Source organism: Haplochromis burtoni, unplaced genomic scaffold (assembly GCF_018398535.1).
Source record: "Haplochromis burtoni strain Fernald_Lab_line unplaced genomic scaffold, NCSU_Asbu1 Contig_401, whole genome shotgun sequence".
NCBI lineage: Eukaryota > Metazoa > Chordata > Actinopteri > Cichliformes > Cichlidae > Haplochromis > Haplochromis burtoni.
This window is the reverse complement of record NW_024582762.1, coordinates 40383-59715: the sequence shown is the minus strand read 5'-3', so window position 1 is coordinate 59715 and position 19333 is coordinate 40383. Positions and strand designations below refer to the sequence as shown.

The following is a 19333-nucleotide window of genomic DNA, read 5'->3' as shown; positions in this document are numbered from 1 at the left end:
CTGTCTGATCTGATGTCACCTGATATTCCTTTGCCTTTAACTGGGGGAAAAAAAAACCCTAACTTGGCAGCATTGTAGCCACGTGGGATTTCCCTTTCCTCTGCCTTGATCTTTCTGTCTCCTCTAGAGATGATTCATTCCTTTTGGTTTCTCATGAACATCAAAGCTTTCAGTTGTTTGTTGTCCTGCAGTTAATTTTTTTTTAAAGAATGTTGGTGTGTTTTGTGCTGTGTGCATAAATTGTAATTGTTTTTCGTGTTTGTAGTGTCAGAGACAGAAAGTGCCAAGGGAAGCAAAGATTGCCTCCCTCAGCTTGACTTGGAGATGAGTTCTTCCTTCAGACCCCGTGGCATTGTTCGCAGCAGCTGTCCATTTGATGACTCAGCCTGTAAACCCAAGAGCTCCGCCAGCGCAGGTAGTTGCAAACTTTAGAGCTTAATGTCTGTGAAGGTTCTCAGTCATCCAGGTCATCGTAGTCTAAGGAGCTTGGAAAGAAAAGCGTCTGGACTTCTTTGAGTTGCTTGAAGACGTTTTACCTCTCATCCGAGAAGCTTCTTCAGTTCTAAGGGTCAAATGGTGGAGAGTCCCAGATTTAAACCCAGTGGGAGTTTCCCCCCAAAGAGGGACAAAGGAGGTCACTCTTTCGAGGATGCCAACATTCACATTTTGGACAGAGGACAGATGGTTTTAAAGAGGAGTGAAAGAAGCCATTTACGTCCACTGTGAGCGACCATCTATAATCCAGTTTTGAGATCCCTTCCCAGACGCCTTAACGCCCACTCACATCCTGGGCCATCTGACCTCAGGAAATCACATGATAGGGTGGGGCCAGGTTTCACAATGAGCTCACCCGAAACCCTGGCTGATTGTGACCCACACCCGCTTTCACACTTTGGCTCATGTGATTAGGTAGAGGATCATCAGGGGGTCCTTTGTCCCTCTTTGGGGGGATATTTCCACTGGGTTTAAATCTGGGACTCTCCACCATTTGACCCTTAGAACTGAAGAAGCTTCTCGGATGAGAGGCGAAACATCTTCAAGCAACTCAAAGAAGTCCAGACGCTTTTCTTTCCAAGCTCCTTAGACTTTAGAGCTTAATAGATTTTCTAATGTGGTACCTTAACTGTCTCTCTCTGCTGTAATTCACATTTCAAGGTTTTCTTTTTGGGATTTCCTCAATATAAACATAGGAGTGCCTTGGACAGTTTACCCGTACTCATACTTTTATTTTGTGACAAACAGTTGAAATTATTTAGCTGTTTCAGTTCACAGCTTTATTTTTTGGGTGTTCCTTGTTGAAAGGCTCCTCTGTAGTTATAGTTGGTGTCTTTCCTCATGTGCACAGGCTGGACTGAGGCCATGATCTTTTCTCTAACATTGAAAATTAACAAGTCAAGTGATCTCACCTCCTTTGCTCACTCGTGCCATCTCCTGATACAAATGCAAATGTGGCTTTTATTATTTGCCATTTTTCTCTTTCTCTTTCTCCCTGTCTGCCAGACCACGTTGCAGGTCTCCTCTTCACTACCTCCCTGGATGAGATTGGTGAGATTCAGACAAACAGTTTGCTCCGGAGGCATAAGAGCACTCTGGAGGAGGTGGTGGGCAGCGCCAGCAGTGGCTCAGCGCTTGACTGGCAGGGTGTAAAGAGCCGTCGGCTGAGTGGTGACACTGTGGGAAGCAGTGGGAGTGGCACCACTGTCCTGGGCCTGGGCATGAGCCAGGGTGAAACTGATCCAGATAAAATCGCAGGACACCTGGGCGCAGATGCTAAAATCCTCGCTGGTGCCAACTTCACTAAGGCTAGGAGGCCTCATTCCCTGGCTCTGGGTGGGCTCGAGGGGGTAGCTGCTAAGTCACACGCTGCCAGGAGTAGTGATCACAGGGAAGTGGATGAGGAGGCGGAGCGGCAGGACTCCAGCGATGAGGACAGGAACACTACAGAGGCCATTTTTGATCTGGAGGATTTGGATTTCGAAAAGCCCTCTAAGGGGGCAAAACCTTATAAAAAAGCTGTTGAACGTAGCGCCAGCTATGGTGGTGTGAGCACCATGACAAACAGAGGCACTGTGAAGCGCACAGGTATTGAAACAGGCTATGACCCTCTCTCCCTCCTGGCAGCAGAGTCTGATCAGCAAAATGAGGAGCGGTACACGGAGGGGGACCAGGCCAGCACTCCTAGTGCCCGGAGGCACCTGGCCAGGGAGATTGAGCTCTACATGAACCACATGGGCAGCCCGCTGAGCAGCCGCACGCCCAGTCTGGACTTTCAGGACCCAGCCAGCCCCGTCCTCCTCCACCATTCCTCACTCTCTGCTTCCTCCCGCAGAGCCAGCCTCCCCCACAGCTCCCCCCTCAGGACTGCAGGAGTGTCTCGCTCCCGCACCTTCCAGCTGCCGTCGCCCTCGCAGCCCATCTCGCGCCAACATCTGTGGTCTTCGCCTCCAACTCGAAGCTTGAGCACCACCCCCAGCCCGAGTCCTCGACCCAGCCCCTACAGAGAGAGGGCGGACAGGATGAGCCTGACGTCACCTTCACTCTCCTCCTCCTCTTTTGCTTTAGATACACTCCTGACGCCAACACTGGATGTGTTCAAGACCAGCATGTTCTCTGCTGGGAAGGGAGTAGCAGAGAAAGCGAGCCGCTGGTACACGCGCCTTGCCACATACACAACACCCACCAAGGTACAGAGTCCTGCTCTCTCTTTTCATTGAAAAAAATAAATATGGTGTGCTGACCACATACAAAATAGGCTTTAGTTTGATTTTGATATTTTAGAGAAAATTCACAGGAACCTCAAGATTTCTCAAAATCGTCTGGCCGACGCCGCCATTTTTGTTTGTTTTAGAGTATTAGATGTGAATTTATACCCTAATTTTAAACCAATAATGTATGTTTTAAGTGAAAAATATCTCCAACTACTGTGCAAACGCCTGTAGTCTTATTGATAGAGAATCTGTACTTCTACACTGTAACAAGTTTGTGCCAGTGACTTACAGCAACTATTAACTATTCTATAACTCAGCATATGAATGAGACCAAAGCCTGTGTGCTGCTGCCATCTTGTGGCCGTCCAGCAGGATTCTGTGAAATCCTGCATTAGTAATTGTGTCATTGTGTTCTGCTCTTTATTATAAAGTTTCCAAAACAATAGAGAAGAAACACCACAAAACAAAAATCTCTCCCAAAGACAGTACATAATCTTCTCCTGCCATGTGCAAACTGTGTGAGTGTTCCTGTTGTGAGACATTTCAGAAATGTGTGTCCTCATTGGAGTTTTTGAGACTTTCACATTATCCATGTGAATTCTTCCCCCTGAAAAACCTAAATAAATTGCACAATTTAGTAGCACAGTTTGTTGTTTTTTTGTTTTCTTTCATATAAGCAACTAAATATTGTACCTGTAGATTTGAGTGATTCGTGCTGTGGTTTCGTTTATATTTTTACATTGATCTTCTTGGAGGCAGTCAGAGTTACTAATAAGTCATTTAAAATAATCTGCAGTTGCTGTGAAAGTTTGAAGTTAGACTGGCAAAAACTGAAATGCTCTGCTCTCGTCATCCAGGACAGCCAGGGTGACCGTTTGAGCGTGTCCTCCCTCGGTGCGGGAGATCCAGACTGCTCCTCACTGTTAGATGAGGAAGACTCTGGAGACACAGAGCACTCAATGGTCTTTCCATTGAGGAATGGCCCTGTTGGCCCTTCAGGACCTCGCAGGAGTCCCAGACGCAGCCCCCTCCGCAGCCATCTGGACAGTCCCACTGCAGGATCGAGCTACGGAAGACCCACATCTCTGCTCCCTGGTCAGCACAAGATTCACTCAAATGAATGTTCTTTTTCCTTTTTAAAAAATTGTGCATTTTTTGCTTTTTATTTTTTAATTTCTTTCTGTTTCGTGCTGCTTTGTTTTCTTTCTTTAATATCATTCTCATGTGCATTGTGTTGGACTCATAAAGCACTCTGTGTTTATGTGAAAAGCACTGTATAAATAAATGCTTGATTCTAGGCAACGGGTTTCTACTTATCAACCAAGAAACGCTATCGCTGTATTTTCCTCTTTAGTGTAGTCAATGAAAAAACAAAGCTTTGCAGTTTGTATAGAAGAATATAGAATTTGATTATCTACAGTATGCTTTAGACCTGCTTTCAGTAGTCTGGCCTGTTCTTTATGGCAAACATTAACACACCAAGATGGAAAATGACAAGTAGTCTGATAAGAATAAAGAATAAATTCAAATAAATATAATTGCCCCCTCACATATTCTGACAGTTTGTTCATCCTGATGCAGGACTGCCTGGCTTCTCTCTGCCAGACAAGTCGGACCTCAGCTCTTCACGGTACACCAGCAACACTAGCATCTTCAACAACTACGCCATGGAGGTAAAACTGCAAGATATAAAAAATCAAAACTAATCTTCCACAGAAGCTAAACGTGTCTCTGCGTCTGTGTCCTCTTCCTCCAGCTGCTGATCTCCAGTTGTTCTCGCTGTAAGACCTGCGACTGCCTGGTGTATGATGAGGAGATCATGGCCGGCTGGACAGCAGACGACTCCAACCTGAACACCACCTGCCCCTTCTGTGGAAACCCATTCCTGCCGTTCCTCAATGTGGAGATCAGGGACATGCGAGGACCTGGCAGGTAGGCAAATGCTCAAGTGCTGTATGTGTGTATGCTGTTTTTATGTGCTTATTGTTGACTATTGACTATATTGTCAAAAAAGATTAAATAAATCACCTTCAATTCTTCTCCCCTTCATCTTTTCCCCCTCCGTCCATATTGATTAAATGCCAGAATTATGTAAAGTTACTTTTTAAATGATCTAAGGCTTGCTTCGTTTCAAATAAAGTTCAACCAAAAGTTAGAGTTGAGACACGTACATTCTTAGTCATTAATTATTACGGGTTTAACACACTGAAACTTTCATCACAACTTTATGGATGTTGTGTTAGCCTAGCTTTAGCATAAGCACATCCAAGTGGAGATATGACTAAATTAAAAGTCATATCATTTTTTTAGACGACACCAAAATGTTGTAAGTGGGATCCAGACTTGAGTGCTTTTGGTCTCAAAAGCAAAGAACCCCACAGGTGTAATTGATTATTTCTGTTACTTGATGTTCTCTTCAGTATCGATAACGCTGCTTCAGGTAAGTAAGAAGAATACAGACAAGCACAAAACCTTTATTGTGATTAAGTTCTACTTAAAGTTCTACTACTTGAGAAAAGTCTTATTAAGTACTGATTTAGTAATTTTTTTTTCCCTTTTTCTCTCCTGTCTGCAGGCTCTTCCTGAAGGGCAGCCCATCAGTAGATGAGGCGACGACCTCGTCATATTCTGCCTCCACAGGGCTGGACACAGGGACATCCACCTTGTCTACTCCCTGTCCCACGACAGCTATCTCCCCTCAGTCCCCTATGATTGCTGTGCAGGAGTGCTCAGCAAGGTATGCACTCATACTCAGTGTTAAACTACATTCTTACATTTACATTTGTTTACATGCTCTTGTCAAAATCAAAATATTTGTTAGTTTTCTTTTGAAAATTTAAGAAATTCTTTAAGAATTAAAGTGTGGACAGTAGTGACAAATGAAACCCTCTGACTGAAACTGGAGCACGTACAGTAAAAAGAACACAATTACCGACTGACAGAGATAAACAAAACATTTGTTGTATAATGAAAAGCTTGAGGCTACATTAGCTGCTGCTAACATACCACACCTGAATGTAGTGGAGCTTTTGGCTACTTATGTTTTTGCTCATTTCTGATTTAAATTTAGTATCAAAACATGTTAGTGAGACAAATAATCATACAATTGTTTTTAAAATCTTTCACAATATTTGTTAACAAGCAATGCATGAAAACATGAAAAGATGGTGTTTTGTCTAAAATATGAAAAAATAAATTAAAATAAGTACTGCACTGTTGAGACACCTTCAGATTAAAAGGACTTCTTTTTGTTCTGTTTGTTTGTTGTCTGTGCTTCCTTATCTTTTACCTCGTGTCTTGTACAACTGTTACAATGTTATTATGGCCTGAGATCTGAAATACAGTGTGATGATCATCATCATCATTAAAAATTTTGTTCTTCCTGTAGTTTAGTTTTAGACGTGCTGTATGATTTTATTTTTTTTAAATTTATTTATGGACCTCTGCTCATCTTCATGCAGCTTGTCTGGTTACACAATGCTATTGAACTGAAAAGCTACTGTAGCTGCATCCACACACTCCACATCTGCATTGTAAAAGAGCAGTGAATCTGCATCACCTGTCCTAACAAAGCTCAGCGTGTGTGTGCCTGTGTGAGTGTGTGTGTGTGTGCAGGTGCAATTTTGTGAGGTATTTGGGGGGAAACTTGAGATTATGAAATGTGTGAGCAATAGGGATGAACAGAAACAGATATATCGCTAAAATACTTGACATAGAGCAAGCAAACAGATGTGTATTTACCACAATTTTGGCATTAATTGCTTTTGAATTATGTTCCCTGATCTGCATCCAAGTGTAGACAAGTACAAGTTGAATAAATTAATACCATGACAATTTGTCTGGTCTTTATTAAACACAGCTCAGTACACAGTGGGCAAATAATTGAACATGTGAAAACATCCTTTAGCTGCAGGATGAGAAGGGATTTTGAACTATTGCTCCTGTTTCAGTTTATCAGTCAGGTGATGCCACAGGATTTCAAGTTGGTTAAAGTTAGTATTCACACTTGGCCATTTAAAACCTGAATTTTCTCTTCCAGCCACTCTGGTTTTCATTCCTGCTGTGCTTTGAGTCACTGTTTGCTTCAGGTTGCTGCCCTGACACTCTCCTGTAAAATATACAGTTTGTAATTCGAAGGCAGAGTGAAATTTCTTAATGTGATCTAAAGAAATCAGTGTTGCTGTTTATAGAAAAGTAACACTATACCTAATCATTGACCCTATGTTCAAATAGTCAGTATTGTCTATGGGAAAAAGGGCCAAATTGTCTTTGCTGTATCTTTGCAGGTCTCGGTCAACCAGGGATCAAGGCATCAATATACCCGTAGAACGCCGGCAGGGGGCGCTATCCTCTGGAGCTCCTATAGCCCGTAGTGTCAGCGCCTTTGGTCCTCTGGATGAAACGACCCGACACAACTGCTGTTTGCCAACATCAGGCAGCCTGCCCAGTTGTCTGAACGAAGCCACGGTAAGGCTGGACTGGTGTGTGTACGGCATGTCTTGAATCCGTGAACTTAAGTGTTCATGTTCGGTACCTCTAGTAGTTTACTCTGGGAACAAAATACACAATGAAAGGAGAGACAGAGGTTTTAAAACGTCCAGTTCTGAAAATAATGCAAACCAAAACAAAAACCTGTTGCTGCATATCCCTTTGTGTTGGATAACTTCAAACCTGTCTTCATTAATATTTAACCATAACAATGTTAATCACTCACATCTCCTGCATATATAAATAAGTCATTTGTCATCCATCGATCCATCCATTCACTTTCGTCTGCTTATCTGGGGCTGGGTCGCAGCCCACACAGAGGAATTCCCAGGCCAGATCGTGGCTCTAGAGCACAAGCTGGCTGTGAACCTAAGCAGTTCTCTTTTTGTGACACTCAGGACCCACTGAGTATGGAGTGGCGGCTTCACAACCCAGAGCCTGTGACGGTTCCCTACCTGAGCCCACTGGTGCTGTGGAAGGAGCTCGAGAGTCTGCTGGAGAACGAGGGCGACTCAGTGATCACAGAGGCTGACATGGTGGACCATCACCCCATCATCTACTGGAACCTGGTCTGGTACTTCAGACGGCTGGACCTACCCAGCAACCTGCCAGGTCTCATCCTCACCTCTGAGCACTGCAACAGAGACTCCCAGGTCGGACATGCGCGCACACACACACACACACACACACACACACACACACACACACACACACGATCCAATGGCTTGTGATAATGGAAGAAAAAAGAAAGGAATATTTTTTTGTTTCACAGCGTTTTTCAGCATTGGCACGTCTGACTCACACTGTTTCTTCTCAGATCCCTCACCACTGGATGTCTGAGGACAGTAAACACGTGTTGATCCAGATCCTGTGGGACAACCTCAAGCTGCACCAGGACCCCATCCAGCCTCTGTACATCCTCTGGAACACATACAGTGAGTTGCACTGCTTGGACATGTTTTCTATTTCCTCAGATATTGGGGAAATTTGCTCAGGTCCTGTAACCGTCTGTCCAAAATGAAAATACAAAAAAGAAGAGAATATTGTAAAACCTGCGTATAGATGGAGCTTCTTTCAGCAGCTCTCAACCAAAAACAGAGAGAGATTTTTTTGTGTGTGTTAGGTAAGTTAATTAACGTTTTTTTATGAAATTCAATAAAAACCCTTTTAACACATTTATGTGTGTTAGGGTGAGTATATGCCTGCATATATGCATAAAACATATCTATGCATAAGCTTTTTTTGCCTCACTTAGTTTTAATGTTAGTACAGATGTTCAACAATGTTAAATAATAACTGTATATATATTCTAGAAGCAGTTTGATCAGAAAGCCTCCTGTGTATATATGCTGAACAATAATATTGTTTTTAAAGGTGAGACCACTCATCTATAATATTAGTAAGTGCATTTCCATCCGCCTAATTTTGTCCATATTTTAACAAAAAAGTGGGAAACAAAAGAAAATCCAAGTTCTTCTTTTTTTTAGTCCTGGGAACAGCTGGATTTGTGAGGGCGAATACCACAGCCTGGTGCTAACATGTCTGCAGTAACTGACTGTTTAACGGAGGAGGAGGCGCAGTGGCCGATCTGTGTGCTAACAGGCTGTGTCTGCTCTCTGTCTTGCAGGACTTAATTGTACTCTGTTGTTAGAGAGTGAGTGTTCACCTCTGCTGCAGACGGCCTCAGATGAGTCCTGTTGTTTGTGTGCTGTCCTCTGCTCTGGCTGTTTCCCTCTGTTCTGTGTCCTTTGCTTGTTGCACTGCAGTGTTGTCTGTGGAAAGTCAGCGGCTGGTTTCCCAGTGTTGGAATGAAAGTGTTTGTGCGGTGTAAAATCTTACTGAGACTTTGACTCTGAGGTGGTTTTGACATGTTTGCCTCAAATACAGCCCTGCTCTGTATTTGAACGTGGGTTTGCATCTGTGGTGACTGTCCGCTGTGTTTGTCCACTTGTAATGAGGACATTCAGCAACGTGTGGTGCTTAAAGGGCTGGGTACTGAACACTGACCGCTGCCACTCGTGAACACTGTTACTGTTTGTAGTTTAACGGGCAATCTGTGTAAAGTTTGACATTCTTATTTATTAGAAGTTAGCTTCTAAATATATTGCAACTTTTAACCTTCAGAAATAGTTTTATATAAATCATACTATGTTATATGTACTAACAGGAAGTAGTACTGGTGGGTCTTTAAACTGTAAATATAGACATGACAGTGTTTTATGGCCCTAGTATCCTAGGAAATTAGTATGTTATGTAACTTCTAACAATTTCATAAACAAAAATATCTTTTATGCTAATATTTGAGTATAGTAGTAGTAATTTTTTTTGTGCATGCATGAAAATGTCTGATAATATGTATTTATCCCTGAGGGTATCTGCCCATCTTACAACATTACTATAATCATTTACTATATCAATAGTAATTAAATACTTATATGAAACTAAAGGCAAAATATGAATGTAATATGTGTTCCTGGATATGTGTACATATATTATAAAACTTCCATCTTTTTATATTAAAAAGTGAAGCAGTATGTAGGTAGGAGCAGTAATAATGCAGTTCTGTGCTGAGAATAAATGAGAAATATCAGTGAACAGTTGTATTGCATGTAATGTAATCTTATGGTAACTGTTTGAAGTATATTTCGGGGGCTATTTTCAGTTTTATTTATGCAGCACAGCGGAGGCACAAATATGAGACTAGACAGCAGAATAGGGGAGACGTGCACATGTGCAGTCAGGGCTCTGCTGTAAGGACATTTTTACCACATGTATGTACTCTCACAACACAATCAGTGGGCCATGCTGTTATAATAAGCTAATTATAATTAGAGATGGACCGATCCGATATTACGTATCGGTATCGGTCCGATACTGACCTAAATTACTGGATCGGATATCGGAGAAAAATAAAAAATGTAATCCGATCCATTAAATATCACGAAAGCACCTCACAAAACTTGCAACACGCCGTAACTCACCTCAGAACGTTAGCACGTCGGAGCAGTATGCATCACGTGATAGAGCGGCTGTGGCATGCAGGACCTGTCGGTGGTCTGGATAGCATTTGGAGCTTCGCTAGCAACCCGGCATTTCATCTCCGACAAAGTTATCCCCGAGAGAAGTAAAGCAAGTGTGTAAGTCCATCTCTGAATGTTTGTAAAGCATTCCTGCGTTAAGCTTAACAAGCGATATATGGAGCGACTGCCTCTTCTTGCTGCTACTTCAATCATGAAACTGATCAATGATCAGCTGATCGGCTTTTCTGTCGCGAGTCCGTCTCTCTGGTTTGTTTTTGGCCCACTTTGCACCAGAAAGAGGAAACCAGCAGCTGAACAACAGCAGCACGTTTAAGCTTGATCAGCTGTTGTTAGAATGTATTTAATATTACTTTCTACTCGAGGATCTTTTTCTACGTAGCTGACGGCTGGTAACTGTGCAGGGGCGGATCTAGCAAAGTTTAGCCAGGGGGGCCGATAGGGCATGAACAGGGAAAAGGGGGCACAAAGACATACTTTTCTTTCTTATTCTCATTTAAAATGTCGAGCTTTTAATAAATAATTATCTGACACCCAAAGTTTTAATTTGATGTAAAATGAATAGAAGTCAATTACTGTATATAGTGACTATTAAGTCTAATATATATACCCTAGTAAGCTATAGTACTCTTTACTTTGGGAAGGTACCATCTGTGCAGTCTGCAATTTTGTTGAAGAAAGATGTTGAATCTATTTAATATTTCTTGAAAAATAATTGATTTCTGTGCATTTTTTTTCACACTGCATCAAATTAAGGTTGATTACGTCGATTAAGCATCATGAGGTGGAGCGTGAGGGGTGGTTCCCTATTTTTTATTTATTTATTTTTGTTGTTGCTGGGAGTTGGAACCCTATTAGTTAGGTTGCTTAATATTTACGCTAAGTACTCTTTAAAATACCAGAATAGGGAGGATGGTGTAGGTTTAAGTTTATTAGATTGATCAGTATTGCTGAACTATGAAATATTTTTTTTTGCATACAGGTATAACAGAATAGCTTTAGTGTAGTTGTTGTTTTAAACTTGAGTATGAACTTATACAAAATGCAGCAAGATATTTAAAAAACAGTTTTGTTGATTAAAAAACACTATATCGGATTCATATCGGTATCGGCAGATATCCAAATTTATGATATCGGTATCGGTATCGGACATAAAAAAGTGGTATCGTGCCATCTCTAATTATAATATAATGTATAATATATAATTTTAACTATAATTTAATTTGAACTTACCTGAAGAGAGAAAGAAGATAACTACACTGGTCAAGTGTAAAGCAACAAATGCAACAATTCTTCATGACAGGATGTTGAGTCGTAGTTTTCTAGCAGAGTTTCTGAAGTGAATTAGTTAAGCTTTGAGAGGAAACTGTACTGTTTGGCAGAACAGATTGTAATGACTGTAATTACAAGGAACCACGTAACGTGTAACAAATAATTACTCTTAAATTTAAATCTTAAAAGCTACAGATAACATTATTTTTATTTTAATGTATATGACAAGTAAAGTATTCAGTTGTTAATTTGTATATTGCCGGGTTACATTCATTATGTACTGTGCATCCACTTTTTAACCCATGTTTTTCATTATAATATTATTGTACTAGATTTACTTATTCAACACCTGCAAGTGCAGTACCACTTTATGCCTTCCAGATACCCAGCCCCAAGTGCTTCTCATCAGAGAGAGTGCCTACTCTTCACAGATGATCTATTATTGAAATTATTTTCACATGTCTGATGCAAAATCATGATGAATTCTGTGCGTGTGTGCATGTGTTCCAGATGTTGGTTACCCTGTGTCTCGGCCAGTCCCAGAGGAAGAAAAGCCGTTCAGTGAGGAGCTGCTGCACAGTATGGTGAAGAGCATCCAGAGGAACGACGTCAGCCGCCCGATGGCTCAGCTGCTGCAGCTGCTGGGGCAGACGCTCGGGGTCAAAAGGCAAAGGTCAGCACCAACTGTTCAGTCACATATAAGGACAATTCATATTTGAAGGCTTTTCCAGTTATATTGTAATATAAATTGGCCACAAATGCAGTAATAAGGCATTTATTATGTGTAAAATACACAGGCCGTGCAGTTTTGTTTGGTACTATTTTCAGCTGTGGATTGATATAAATTCAGTCCTCTAGTCAGTGCCGTTGGGTTAGTGGGAAGTGTATGTCACAGAGTCCGAAAATGTGACACACTGAAACATGCTCGCAGAGAGATGCACTGTGCTCATCAGGGAGTGTTATTTGGAGAGTTGATTTGATTATTGTTCTTATTTTCATTCACTTAACCCCGACAACCACAAACGAGCAGTCAATTTACACAGTTTCCAATTATTGTACTTGCAGTAACAGGACCTGAGAGGGAAAAGGGAGACAGCATGACTGTTTAATACCTGCTTGAATGTTTGCATGAAGGCAGCAAAGTTTGCCTTGTGCTTCTGCTCATTATGATCGGCGTGTCTGTTCATCTAATTATTGTGTTTATGGAAGAAAGACCTACCAGTTTGGGTTTAGGAAAAAGTGATTCAAATATACACGTTTAAAGCACTCATCTGCCATTTATACTGATCGCATGTGACCTCGCCTTTCTTCCTCAGGAGTTTGTACAGGGACATCCTCTTCCTGTCCTTGGTGGCTCTGGGAAAAGATAACATTGATATTGGTGAGTATTAAGTTTATGTCTTGGATGTGTATGTTTTAAAAGAGTGTTTCTTACATAACATACGTATGTGTGTGTCAATAATTCATTTGATTAACTCTATTGTAAAATTCATAAAACAGCATGAATTCATTTAAACCTGAACTTTGGGGGAAGTATTAATAAGCTATAAATGAACCTAACTGTATATGCAGCATCACTGCTCTTCACAGCAATTGTATTAGCGAGCTATTTATTAGATTTTTAGAACTTTAAAGATTTTTTTGAGTTTTGTTTCCAAGTCCAATGTCGGCTCCGTTTTGCTCAGCCAGTCCTCATTGTGTCCTCAAAGAGATAAAAGAGTAAATGAGTGCATGCACCAGTTACATGTAGCCTTAATGAACTGATTGGCATGTTTAAATGTTTTAAGAAAAAATCTCCACCCACATGTTATTTGGCTGCCGATCTCTCCTCTTCCCACAGACGCCTTCGACCGTGAGTACAAGTTGGCGTACGATCGCCTTACACCCAACCTGGTGAAGCTGACCCACAACTGTGACCGTCCTCCGAGCACAGGTGTCATGGAGTGTCGCAGGACTTTTGGAGAGCCTTACTTGTAAAGAGTCACCTAAACACACCATGATTAACTCTCATTATCCTCATTGTTGCTTTAAGACTAGCTCAGGAAACCAGTTGGAAGACCACGAATGTGCACTACGGGAATGTTTGGGGGAACTCTGTAAGCGCTCATAGGGGTACAGGTGACTGTGGACAGCATTATGTAGCCTGAAGTTTTAGAGACTTCTATATATGAGGACAGAAACACTACATGCAGCGTTCATAAACTCCTCTCCATGCAGTGTCGAGTGAGCCGCAACAGCTTACATTGGGAATGAGTGACAGTGATGCAGATATCCTGTAAATACAAAACAGGAAAGGATTTTTTTAATGTACCATTCTTATTGTATATCATTTCATCATATGAAGACTAATATTAGCAATATTTTAACTGGAACTTTATTTATACAAAGTCAGCTTATGTATTGTACCGTCCTTTTGTTATGTGCAGTGTTTGACTTTGACCTGTGGTCGCTGGCCGTCTTCTCGTCTTGCAGTTTTAAACCAGGAAAAATGTTTTCGCTCAGTGTGGAAAAGATGCAGTACATGTTTGGTGTGTGTTTTCAGTGAGCTTTCTATGCTTTATGACATGGAACTTTTTTAATTAGATCTGCATCAATTTTGAAGACAGATTGCATATATCTACAGGCTTTCTAGTTGTCAGCGAAAAGTGAAGGAACGTAAAGCCAACACGGTGGTTTACAGAAGCCCTGAGAGGCCAGTGAGGCAAACAAAATCAAATGAATCTGATATAAAGTGTCCTGTATTTATGACTAAAGACCAAGCTGGGAAAAATGATCAACCTTCCCTTCTCTGAAACACAGGGAAAAAGCATGATCCTGCATTTACAAAGCATTTGTTTTTCACTGTTTAAGCCATAAACATCAGAGTTACAAAATAGTTTTTTCATAAAAATAAACAGCAGAAACACGTCACAGTGACAGAGTAAAAGACCTTATCATAAATTGCATTCTTGCACACTCATTCACACCAGTTCAGATTAAACAGGACATTTCATTGTAAAAAAACAATCATGTTCATTACTTTAAATCAGCGAATGTTATGACCCTGATCCTCTCAGGGAGAGATGAATGCTGATCACGTTAATCTTTTCTTGTACTGAAGAGCATATGTCCTTATTACCAGATCAAGTGTATTTTTTTTCACTTGTCAGAGAAAATGGTATGTTTGGGGTTTGTTTACAAAAAACGATTTCTGAGCTTTAAGCTATTCATCCCCATGAAAAGTACCACTTTTAGTCTTCTTCAGCGGGGTGTTTGTTGTCAGAGTACATATCAGTGTTACAGAGGTGTTACCGGCCCTATAGGAAGCCACGTAGCGGTGAGGAAGAGGGCAGATTGCGGACAGGTGAGTCTTCTGCAGCCAATCAGCATTAAAGCTCAATCAGAGCGGTTAACAGGGATGGCAGACAATCTATGATAGATGGAGCAGTGAGGCATGTGTAACACCTCCACCTTCACCTCAACCACAAAAAAAGATAACATGTCAGCCAAACCATTGTTTTTTTACTTTGAAACTTGACTTGATGTTCAAAGGCTGTAAAAATAATAGCCAACACATCCGCCACTGGAATGAGTTACACATGAGTGCGTCACATTTGTTTACATTCATTTTCGTGGTCTAACCCAAATCGAGAGATGAATTTGGGGTTGTAAGAGTTCACAGCATGAATTAGTTCAAATTAAATATTTTAAATGGCAAACATATACACAGTCAGCCATAATAACAATAATAATAACAATAATAATAACAACAATAATAATACTGAACCTTTTATGCCGTTTTTTTGTTATTCACAGTTATTTCTTTAATTCGTGATGATAACAGCAGACTGAAATTTAAAGTCAAACTAAACTTTATTTGTCATGCTGGCCACACAAGGACTGCATAGTGGGACAAAACTGTGTTTCTTCTAGAACACCATGCACTATAATCATAGTAATTATACATGAATACCCAGCTAAGATCAAAATCTACAAATATTGCACAGCAGAAACTTAGGCACTATATGTGAATCTTTGTACTGATGAATATTAAAAACATAGGTGCTCATGTTATGCAGACACTGAAAATATTGCACAAATTAGCAGCAGTTGCAGAGACGTTTTGTGTGAGAGTTTGCATATACAACAGTTCTTGGATTGGTGTGTGATAGTGTGTATTTAAAGAGAGTTCAGGACTCTAATGCTGCGATAGCGTTTTTTAGAGGGCAAGATGGTAAACGGTTTGCATGTCAGCAGCTCTGTGCAGGCAGGATTTGGTGTGTGGTCCTGTGGGCGTGAGAGAGGAGACCTGGCGACCTGACCTGGTGTCTTCACCATTCTCTGAAGTTTGCTCTGAGACGTTGCTCTCTGTAGTGCTTCTGTGGGAAGTGTTGAGGGCAGAAGGGAGTCTGATTGCTCTTCTTGACCGCTTCAGGAAGCGCAAGCGCTGCTGTCTACCTTTTGATGAGGAAGGTGGTATCTGTAAGCCCAGGAACCCGGTGCTGTTAACTAGCAGTGCGGTGCTGTCAAGGATTGTGGGTGGAGTGTGGGATAAATAGCGTGAACAATCACCCTTACAATATCAACATACAATATCAATTGATCTATGTGACCTAAATAACTTTATCTGGAGGGAAAACCAAAGTGAAGTTTTGATTTGTTGGTAACAATTATCCAACTATAAAGATATCAATGAGTCTTAGCGGAGGTTAATAAAAGAGCTTTGTGTTAATGGTACAAACTGTAAAGTCCCACCTTTCATTTAATAACAGCATATCTGAGTGTTTATTGCACATGCAGCCAGTTAAGCCTGTGGCTGAATCAAATGACTTTAATCTCATTGCCTTCCGCTTCCATATCGGTTTAATACAATAATCCAAATCATTTTAATGTCTTGGACCTCAAGGTGGCTCCTGTGTTTTGTGTTGTCTCTTCTTTGCTTGTCTATGGATGCAAGTTGTCACCTGCCACCGAGCAGCCAGGATGCCAGAATCTTTTGGGAACATATGTGGAGAAAAGGTTTACATTTTTCATTCTGGCAACATCCAGCCAGTTTTATTAGTGTTGTATCAGACTAAAGCTAAATTAAGAATTCTTATTTCAGCTAGCATAAACAAACAGTAAAAGAGGACTTTATTATAAAAAGTAGGATTTATGAAAAGCTTGATACCTGGAGATGTTTACACCCTGAGGTCTGTATCCACCATTGAATTTGCTAAAGATTTAACTTTTGGACAGGTGTAAAGATAACAGAGTTCAACTTTGCAAAGAGCCTACTTCACTTTTAATTTGAATATAAAGTTCATATTTTAATTTTTTAAAACCCTTATGGGGTTATTTAAGTTCTAGAGACCGTATGATGTTATGTTGGAGAAAATCAAACGGACCCTGGAGTGCATTGCCTCTGTCGCTTATATTTGTTACTGCCAGAGTGAGGATATTAATCCAGCTTTGAAAGGCAGAGTGGTTGAAGGAGGACCCCTGACTCTGAAATCACCAAGGTCCTATGAATATCAGCCAAGTCTTTAATTTGTGGCATGGCTAAGCAAAACTGGAAAAGTTTAACAAGTTGCACGTCTTTGTCCCTGAAAAAAAACCCAAACCTTTAGGTGTGGAAATCTCTTTAACTGGTGAATTTTGATTTGGGAGATGACACATGAGCTTAGAAAGGCTGTGATTCATTTGTGGATTTCTGTTGTGTTTAAAAAAACAATAGTACTGTAAAAATAAATGATTTTGCAGATTCTGGGCCATGTACATTTGAATTGCCCTTTGTATAAATCACATTTTATAACAGTGTATTCACACATGTGCAAAGGTCCTTTTAGAAGTGGTGAAGTTCTGACGTTCTGTACAGCAACCAGATCTACAGGACTGTTTAAGTGTAAATAAAATCATGTAAACCCTCAATGTTGCTGTCTGTAGCATCTTCTTCTTAAAATATTTAGTTTAAATGTATTTAATGTTTAAATCAGTCAATTGTGAGTAGGAGGAAGATTCCCAATGACTGGATTGAATTCTCAACGCAATCACAAGACGACGGCACGGGTCGCTGGCGAGAGGCAACCTGTCTGCAAACAGTCACGGTCTCACGCTGAGTCTGAGTCAGTCTGTGTAGTTCATCGCCCATTGCACATGTTTGCTAAAAAAAATTCTGGTTGTGCTGTGGTCTCTAACCAGTTTCCCCTTATGTGACTGTAGAGTCAAAGAACTTCTAAATGCTTAAGAACTGTCACACTTTAGACATCAGCTTTCAGGAGGGACCTGCAAGACAACCCATAATGAATGGGGCTGCTGAAGCCTAAGACTGGACAAAAAAGAATACATTGACTTATCGTGTTGAAATGAGTGCTACGTCATATTTTTAAGTTAATCAGCCATCAGCATGCGCTAGCAGAATGCTAGCTTTAAATGGCCAAATTGTGTTGCCTGTAAGAAAAGTTAACGCAAATGTCATTTTGTTTCAAGAAAAGCTAACATTTGGCTAACAAACCGACTAATGACTTGTCATTGTTAAACTGTTAGCCTGGTTTTTCCTCCTGTCTGCAGTCTTAACAGGCGCCATCTTTATTAGTTGAAGATGTTTTATTCAGTATGAATCAAAACTGCAGTGAACCCATAAATCCATCAGCAAGGTCTTTCCCTTATACTGAGGTTTTGCGCACACATACCTGCAAACAACGTGACATAGATTTGTTGCACTCTTAGCTTGCTAGCTATTAGCATAAACATCACACAGTTTAATTGTAGTTTAATCTGCATATTTGTGTTTGGAGTGGGCGTTATAATCTACTATGCAACCACTTACAAGTGGAAATTCCAGCATCACTTCTGGGAAACAGACATACCATCAATTTTTATACTTAGTCAGTATAATGTACATTTAATTAAATACTTTTTATTAAAGAAGACAAAGGAAGAGGAAATACTTTCTGGTAGAACCAGTGTAACCATATATCGTTTTAGATTAAAAGAACAGCATATTCTTTTCCAGTTCCCCAAAACACCGCACACTGTTCCAGTTCACTGTTAAAAAAATAATTTATTGCAGCATGGAATTTTAATTTGAAATATTGATAGTTTTCATTATCAATAATCCATGTTTGCATCCACTTCAATCCAACAAGAGCACAACAGGAACATCTGAAAACATCACACGGGTCAGGTTTTCTCACAGCTAAGACAGTCTGATGCGTGTCTTCCTGATACACACACACACACACACACACACACACACACACACACACACACACAACTGACTCTCTCCACCACAGTTAAGTGACACAAAAACTCTTTTTAACACTAAACATGAACAAATACTTGTCAAGTTAAAGTTACAGAACAGGGTGTTAGGGATGATAGTTCCAGAAATACTAAACATACAAAACTGAAGTTGCATCCAGTGACTGATTTCCTGCAAGGTCAGTCCATACCAATACTACTAGAGTGGGTGTAATGTTTTTAAATGACCTAATGCTGTCAGCTCAGAGACTACCCATAAGCATTTGCTTATTAAAGGAAAATTCCACCAACACCAAAAAAAAAAAAAAAAAACTAACTAAAGAAAATCTGTTAACAGAATGGGGATGTATTATGATTGCTTCATGTTTGTTGACAATAATTAAGCAGCGTGGTGTCATTTTCAGATACTTCCAGCAGCTACAGCTAAGTTTTATACTTGCTGTGTTGGACAAATATACACAGTCTGTATATTTCGTAAGTGTTGTTGCCACAGTAAAGAAATGACTGTTTCCTGGCCTCTGCCAGTATATATGTACTGGCAGACATATCTCTCAAGATATATATAGTACAGTATATATATTAGGGGTGCAACGATACACAAAATTC

At 40.5% G+C, this 19333-nt stretch overlaps 1 protein-coding gene across 1 annotated transcript; it reads left to right on the top strand.

The window, feature by feature from the left end:
• Positions 1-17395, top strand: LOC121811812 (C-myc promoter-binding protein-like). Its single transcript, XM_042212918.1, has 12 exons — positions 1-415; positions 1501-2684; positions 3566-3803; positions 4290-4381; positions 4465-4640; positions 5284-5445; positions 6995-7175; positions 7595-7849; positions 8014-8131; positions 12017-12179; positions 12823-12887; positions 13347-17395. The coding sequence occupies exons 1-12, from the start codon at positions 325-327 to the stop codon at positions 13481-13483; spliced, it is 2862 nt and encodes a 953-aa protein (XP_042068852.1). The 5' UTR covers positions 1-324; the 3' UTR covers positions 13484-17395.
• The last annotated feature ends 1938 nt before the right edge of the window (positions 17396-19333 follow it).

What these genes read in the sequence shown, in the direction of transcription:
- LOC121811812 (XM_042212918.1), top strand. Translation starts at nt 325, where the DNA reads ATGAGTTCTTCCTTCAGACCCCGTGGCATTGTTCGCAGCAGCTGTCCA. An exon ending in ACCCACATCTCTGCTCCCTG is followed by an intron (nt 3,804 to 4,289) that starts GTCAGCACAAGA and finishes ATCCTGATGCAG; the next exon opens with GACTGCCTGGCTTCTCTCTG. An exon ending in TCAACAACTACGCCATGGAG is followed by an intron (nt 4,382 to 4,464) that starts GTAAAACTGCAA and finishes CTCTTCCTCCAG; the next exon opens with CTGCTGATCTCCAGTTGTTC.